This window comes from Gekko japonicus, unplaced genomic scaffold, assembly GCF_001447785.1.
Source record: "Gekko japonicus isolate JY-2015 unplaced genomic scaffold, Gekko_japonicus_V1.1 scaffold60, whole genome shotgun sequence".
NCBI lineage: Eukaryota > Metazoa > Chordata > Lepidosauria > Squamata > Gekkonidae > Gekko > Gekko japonicus.
In genome coordinates this window covers 587,808-595,099 of record NW_015167528.1, presented here as the reverse complement: position 1 = coordinate 595,099, position 7,292 = coordinate 587,808, and the positions used below count along the sequence as shown (strand labels likewise).

At 50.1% G+C, this 7,292-nt stretch overlaps 1 protein-coding gene across 1 annotated transcript; it reads left to right on the top strand.

The window, feature by feature from the left end:
- Window positions 1-274: 274 nt before the first annotated feature.
- On the top strand, window positions 275-5,251 carry IRX1 (iroquois homeobox 1). Its single transcript, XM_015413317.1, has 4 exons — window positions 275-334; window positions 2,375-3,380; window positions 4,664-4,736; window positions 5,050-5,251. Exons 1-4 carry the CDS (start codon window positions 275-277, stop codon window positions 5,078-5,080), a joined length of 1,170 nt encoding a protein of 389 aa, XP_015268803.1. The 3' UTR covers window positions 5,081-5,251.
- Window positions 5,252-7,292: the final 2,041 nt, after the last annotated feature.

The window sequence follows — 7,292 nt, the reverse complement described above, 5'->3', positions numbered from 1 at the left end:
CAAATATTTCCCAAGTTCCCCCCCCCCCTCCTTCGGTGAGCCTCCCGAGGTTCTTTCTTTCTTTTCTTCGACGCCTTCCCGGCGGGCCGTCCTTCCTGCGCCGCCGCCTCTCCCTTGGACGCTGGTGGAACTTCCCAAGTCTCAAATTAATTCGCTACGCGACGAAACGGGCGGCTAAAACTGGCGGCGCCCCAAACAGTCCCCGGACGGACGGAGGTGCTTAAAACTCTTCGACAACACCCCCTCCCCCGGGTCTGTGGGCGACGCTCGCTAAATGGCCCGGGCGATTGTAGAAAAGAAATGCTTCTCCGCATATATCTCCTTGCCCGGGAATGTGGGTCTCTCCCACTGAACCGCCTTCCGTTCAGCTTGTTTTTTATTTCAAAAGGACGGGGTGGGAGATTTCGTTTGATGCCTAATGGGGGAGCCTGCTTTAGCGGGGGACTTTTTGCGAAAGGTGTTTCCAACGCGGACGGGCTGACACCTTTCTGTTTGGAGCGAATGTCCTGTTAGGGAAGCGCTTGTGATTTCCCAGTAAGTGTTCCAAATGGATTTCCAAGAGGGATTTGGCTCCCGTTTCAGCAAAAAAACAAAAACAGAAACGTTGCAACAAAATCAAAAGCAGGACAATAAGCTAGTTCCCTTAAGAGTCATCTTTAAAAATAATGCTTTTCATTAAAATACACACGCGGCTTGCCTTTTCCAGATGGGACATTTCCCCGTTTTGACTGGAACAGGGTAGTGCATCTGCCGGGTTGAAGTAATTTTTTCCTGCAAATGTTTGTGGTACTTCTCTAAAAGAAATAAGGATATTTGATCTTTTTTAAAAAAAATCACAAAAATAAATCCACTTGTAGTGGATGGAGGAGACAGAACGATCCTGATGCTCAATTACTTGACGCCAGTACCTCAGAAGGAAACTGTACTGATTTTTCAAGCCCTTCTAAAGAATTCCCAAAAGGGGGATACAAAATTTATCATCGCAACAATAACACAGATCCCTGAAGGAGGTAAAGAGGGTGTAGTAAGCATAACAATTACCTAAGAGATAACCAAGTTATGATTAAAATTATATTTTCCTTTCCTGATGGTACCTTTTTTTTTCCTGTTCATTTTTCTTGTTAGCCTACTTAAAAGAAATTGTTTCTTGCAAACATATCCCAAGCTTTCTCTCTCTCTCTCCCTCCCTCCCTCCCTCCCCCTGGAAGGATGTTTTATTGTGTTTTTAAAAATGGCTTGCATATGATTCTGCCATTATAAAAAATTAACGTGGATTCTAAAGCAGGAAAGCCTTTGATGAATGGAAGGGAAAATAGCAAATGTATTTAAGAATAGCAAATCTCAGTGTCCCCCCCCCCCCCTTTTGGCAGTTTCTAGAAACCAGGGCCTCATTCCGAAGAGGTTCTTCGGCTTTTAGGAACTTGGTGGAATGAAGGCATGCCATTTTTGTGCGGGTGCAGCTTGCAGTAATAATGAGGCCTAATGAGGTTGTTAAAAAGATAACATGTTCTTTACCCAAACACCTGATGGGCTCCTTGCTTTACTGCTGATGATAAAACATCTATTGATTGAAAATAAATCACTTCTTCTGGAGGCTTACAACAAGGGGGGGGGAGATCGTGTTTGGCTCTCTGCAGATGAAAGGATTTTTGGGGAGATGAAGGAACGGAGGGGAAAAATAAAATACAGGTCTGGTGGAAGGGTCACATTTGAAGCATTTGAGCAAAAGAGTCTGCGTGGCTCAAGTTGGGCAGGACTAGTTGCAGTGGGAGAGGATCCGGAAGGGTCCTTCCTTCGTCCACATTCCAGCCCCTGGGATTTCCACGGGCTCTGCTCTGGCTGGGATGGCGCCTTTGCAAGGAGCCCCCTTTCAGCGTCGCCCTGTTCTTCTCTCCTCCCCATCTCTTCTCCTTTGTGAGCCGATTTTTTCCAAGGCTGCTGGGGCTGGGCAGGAGTTGGCCCTGCCGCCTGTCTGTTGCAGCAGATGTGTGCCCCAGTAGCCTGCGATGTGCTGACATTATCTCTCTTGATGTGGGTCAGTGCTCTTTTCAGGTGGCCCTGCTTAGTTGGAACAGCACGATAAATATTGCCTCTCGGATGTGGATTTGGGGAGGGGATAAGGCTGGATTGGAGGACCTGATGGTTAGAGAGGGAGACTCTTTTTTTTTTTGCAGGTGATCAGAAAGATGCATCTCTGTCTCTCTCTCTCTGTCTCTCACTCTCTGTCTGTCTGTCTCTCTGTCTCTCTCTCTCTCTGTACCACAGTCATTCATGAAAGCTGGTGGCCTGAAACAGGAAAAGCCTGTGAAAAGGTCGCTCTCAACCAATGTCCTCATTCTTGCTTTTCTCCCCCCCCCATCTGAATACGTTGCAGGGTTCCCAGTATGAACTGAAGGACAACCCAGGCGTCCACCCTGCCACTTTTGGTGCTCACACCACCCCTGGTTATTACCCGTATGGACAGTTCCAATATGGTGACCCTGGAAGGCCCAAGAATGCGACCCGGGAGAGCACCAGCACGCTGAAGGCCTGGTTGAACGAGCACCGCAAGAACCCCTACCCGACCAAGGGCGAGAAATTCATGCTGGCCATCATCACCAAGATGACCCTCACGCAGGTCTCCACCTGGTTCGCCAATGCCCGCCGCCGACTCAAGAAGGAGAACAAGGTGACGTGGGGGTCGCGGAGCAAAGATCAAGAGGATGGGAACCTCTTCGGGAGTGACAACGAGGGGGATCCTGAGAAGAACGAAGACGACGAAGAGATAGACCTGGAAAGTATTGACATTGACAAAATAGACGAGAATGACGGGGAGCAGAGCAATGAGGAAGAGGAGGAGAAGGTGGAGCTCCTGAGGCAAAGTAGTGAAGAGGAGCATTTGGAGAAAGAGAAGGCTTTGCCACTGTCTGGGCCGGAAGGACTTAAGCCCAAAGAGGCCCTGTCTGTGGTGAAGGAGGTCACAGACAATGCGACCCAAATCCTGGGCCCCAGCAGACAAAGCAATCTGCAAGGGGCCCCTCACCACAAACCCAAAATCTGGTCCCTGGCAGAGACGGCAACCAGCCCTGATGGGGCCCTCCACAAGCCGACACCTCCTTCGCCTCCCGCCCAGGGGAACCACACGCCCCCCCAGCTCCAGCACCCGGCCTTCCTCCCCAGCCATGGACTTTACACCTGCCAGATTGGCAAGTTTCATAACTGGACTAATGGGCCCTTCCTCACGCAGAGCTCCTTGTTAAATGTGAGGTCCTTTTTGGGAGTTAACCACCACCACCACGCGGCGCATCACAACCACCATCTCCAGGCCCAACCACAGCCGTCCATGTTAACGGCGCTCAGCACTGAAAAGCCATCAGAAAGGACCAGCCCCAAACACATAGGTAAGGAGAGCAGGCGTGGGGCTGCCTGTGGGCTGCTTGCTGGGAAGTCAGTCCCCCTGAGTTGCCCCCGTGGGGCAGACTCCTGAACAAATCTCCTCGCTGGACCCACATGGGGCTGTTCTAAACACCTGTCCCACGAAGGGTTTTTATTTGGTGGGTGGGGCTGAGTGCTGCTGCACCTGTGTGACCATCCTGTGCTTTCTGAAGCCTCATGAGGACTGGTCTCGCTGCTTTTTGAAAATGGAGGCTGACACAACTCCCATCTGCTGCTTAAAACAGAGGCATCTTTTTAAATCGATACCCTGATCACTCTCTAACCTGTGACTCCTGAGAAAGAGGCAGGTGTGTCAAATGGCCTTTGTGGGAGAAGACAAATTATTAACAAATGAATGGAAATGGTTATATCCTGTGGCTCAAGGGCAGGGCCGGCTCACTCACTAGGTGAACTAGGCGATTGCCTAGAGCGGGAAGGCCCTTAGGGGCACCAAACTGCACCCGGCCCCGTACTCTGGGAGTTTCTTGATTATTTGTGTTTTTTATTCTTCCTAAAATGCATTTCTTTTTGAAAATTGGTGGGCGCACGGGGGGGGGGGCATAAGGGATCCTTGCCTAGGGTGCAAAATAAGCTGGAGCCGGCCCTGTTCAAGGGACAGGGAAACTCTTCAAGATACCAGAGACCCCTCCCCCCTTTTGGTGCTTGGTGCCATGTAGAATGACACTACCAGTAGCCATCTTAACACAGATGCAGTGCTTTTTGCTTGTTCAGTATGTTTCACAGACATTATTTCTGTGCAACAGCCCTGTAGGGTTGGTCAATATTTCTTTCTTTGTGTGGCCCATGGGAGAGCCCCTGAGCAGAGAGAGAGGGAGGCTGGCTCCCCTAAGGTCACCAAGAGGGGTCACAGTAGAGCCACAGTTTTAAGCAGGGACTTTCTGGTTCACAGCACGCTCGGTCGACTAGTAATTCATCCCATGCACACCTAATTGGGAGAAAGCCCCACTGAACTCAGTGAGGGTGACTTTCTGAGTCTACGTATGTCGGTTCGGGTTGCAGCAGGCCCCAGTGCCAGCCCCATTCTCCGGCGGTGCCCCCTGAATTTCGCTGTGGTGGCGGAGAAATCCTTCCTTTGTTTCCCTAAATCGATCTGCCTGTGTTGTGTCTGGCAAATTTAGTTAAGAGGTTTTCTTTCTTTCTTTCTTTCTTTCTTTCTTTCTTTCTTTCTTTCTTTCTTTCTTTCTTTCTTTCTTTCTTTCTTTCTTTCTTTCTTTCTTTCCCCCTGCAGAAAGAGAAAACATCCCGAGGACTGACTCTCCGCCTCAACCATTAAAATCCCCCTTCCGGGCTGTCCGGGACAAGTGAGTTCTTGTTCACTGAAATTTACTTAAAGGAAAGAAAGTGCATGGCTAATACAAACGAATTCAAGCACACCTTCTTTCTCATAAAACCAAAACAATCCTTCTGTAAAGCTTTCTGAACATGGCAGAAACTGACAAACTGTATGCTTTAGCCTGCAAGTTTTCTCTGTTTTTTAAATCCTGACCCGCCCCCCCCAATCAAGTTGCTATTGCTATTGTGTAAAATAATGATCCCTCGCCTGTTCTCGAATGCAGATGGGCGACCGTAGCTGAGCTTTGACTGATAGACCGTTCTGTCTTTTCTTCCCAACAGCTCTTTGAGTCAGCAAGAGGGAACATCGTGAATTTTAACAACTCTTCCTTCTGCTTGATTAATTTTTTTTTGAGTGGAAAAGAAAATTTCGCAGACTGTTCTAAAGGACAGAACAAAAAAAATGGGAATGCTCTAAATGACTCCCATCAATCTCGTTTTTGCAATAAGGTGGTACCAATCCATTAAAAAATAGATTTTTCCAGCTCCCTAACAGGATTATTCCTTTTTTTTCTGTTGTTCCATTTCCAGAATGTGTAATTTTAACCATGACTGGATCACTTGTTTTTTGGTAAAAAAAAAAGAAAATATCCCCATGTGTTTGTGTTATTTTTTTTCTGTATATAAAGTGATTTCAAATTGTAAATATTGCCACAGCAAAAACTTGTTGAAATCATATATTTTTGTCTAATAAAGAAAATGAAATGATGAGGCTCTTTCTGCAGAGGTGGATTTTGGGTCTACTGAAGCAAATTCATGAAGCTCTTGAGAGGCTTTTGTGGTCCCCACCTTAGCAAGGCAAGGGGTCCTTTCAGTCCAGTGGACAGCACAATCCGCTCAAATGTTACTGGATTAATCTCGGGGCATGGCAGACATTATAAATCATTGGATCCATGAGGAAGTGGTGTGCTTGTTGATTTGGTGAGGCTATTTTGGTTATGTTTTGGTGCTATTTTGTTATAGCGAATGAGAAAGATAATATTATTCCCCCCCCCCCCAACAATGATTGGTAGCTTTTCAATGTTTAAAATCCTATTTAATATTTCCTTTTAAAAAGGCTCCTCTGTCCAGATATGCAACTGCATTTTAAAACCAGTGAACAAACCAATTAATATTTTAAAAGGCAGGCTAAAACTTTTCCACTTGGCAGACAAGCATTTAATATTCGTGAAAAATCTCCAACATGTATTGCGCCTTTTGGAACGGAGTCTTTTGCATTGATCTGGTAAGACAATTTCTTTTTCTTTTTCTTTTAAAAAATATAGTGTCTGTTAGCTGCACATTTCGCGCTGGTTAAGTAGGCAGATCTGTCTTGAAAGAGGGAGGTTGCTTAAAAAATCCCCCCCCCCGGGTCACGGATACCAAAAACGGCCCTGGGCGAATTGTTTTCCAAAGCAGGCCTCATGTCCAACGAGTGGTGATGGATGTGCCCCCCACTCTCGAATCATTTCACTGGGAACTCAGATTACCAATATTGTTCTGCCGGCAGAAAGTAGGGGAAGCTCTCCTCGTTCCCGGGAGGGGTGGGAAAGCGAGATAAGGGGAAATCAGGCCCAGGCTCTGTTGAGGCAGCAGGGACCTCCGGAAGGCGTCGGTTGGCCAGCGCCCCCCCCCCCTTCTTATGCGGTGACGGTAGAAACCCGCGCAGGCAACGGAGGAAAGCCGCCCCGCGCTCAGGAACGAAGGGAAGACCGAACCTCCCCCCAAAGCCTGGCTAATCTCCCCAGGAGGAGCCCTCCGGGGGAAGGGAAGGAAGCGGGTCTCTTCCCGAGCGCCCGTCTCCCGCCCGCCGCCCCGACGTCTCCCCCCTGCCTCGGTGCGGCCGCTGAAATGAGCATTGAGGTGCTAATCAGAGACCAGATGGTTGCTGACGGTGGGAAATGGGAAGCAGCAGCTGGGGGAGTCATTAAAAAACCATGCCGGGGAGAGGAGACGCCGCTGCCGCCGCCGCGTCCGGGCGCCCCATCCGCCGCGCGGGACTCGCGAGTCGGCCGGGCGGGCGGGGAATGGGCCTCGTGGGCTTTATTCGCAAAGTGGGGAAAGAAGAGGGGGGGGAGGCGAAAAAGGGCCTGCGTGGGTGCCCCCCGCACCCCCGGCCCGGCAGGGCATCCCGCCTGGCGCTGCCTTTGCCGGCGGCGCCCGGCGGGACTGACCCTCGAGGACGTGCGGGGGCGCTCCACCCCAGCTCTCCAAGGCTGCGATCAGGCAGGCGAAAGAATGCCCTCTCACGCCACTTTCCGACGGGCGTTTTGCCAGTTCGCGCAGTAAACGCCAGTTGGAAAGTGCACCGAAAGCGGACTGAACGTGTGGATGAATAAGTACGTGCGAGGTGAAGCCCGTCGCGGGCAGAGAAAGGCAGCGCTTGTCTACTCGGAAGTCAGGTGCCCTCAGCCCCATGGGGCTGCGTAGAGCAAGCAGGCCAACCCCTCCCCCCCCCGCGGGTCCCGGACAGGCGCCTCCTGGCTGCAGGCCGCGACGTTGTTTTTTTTGGGGGGGGGGGGGGGGGGGGGGGGGTGGCCCAAGAA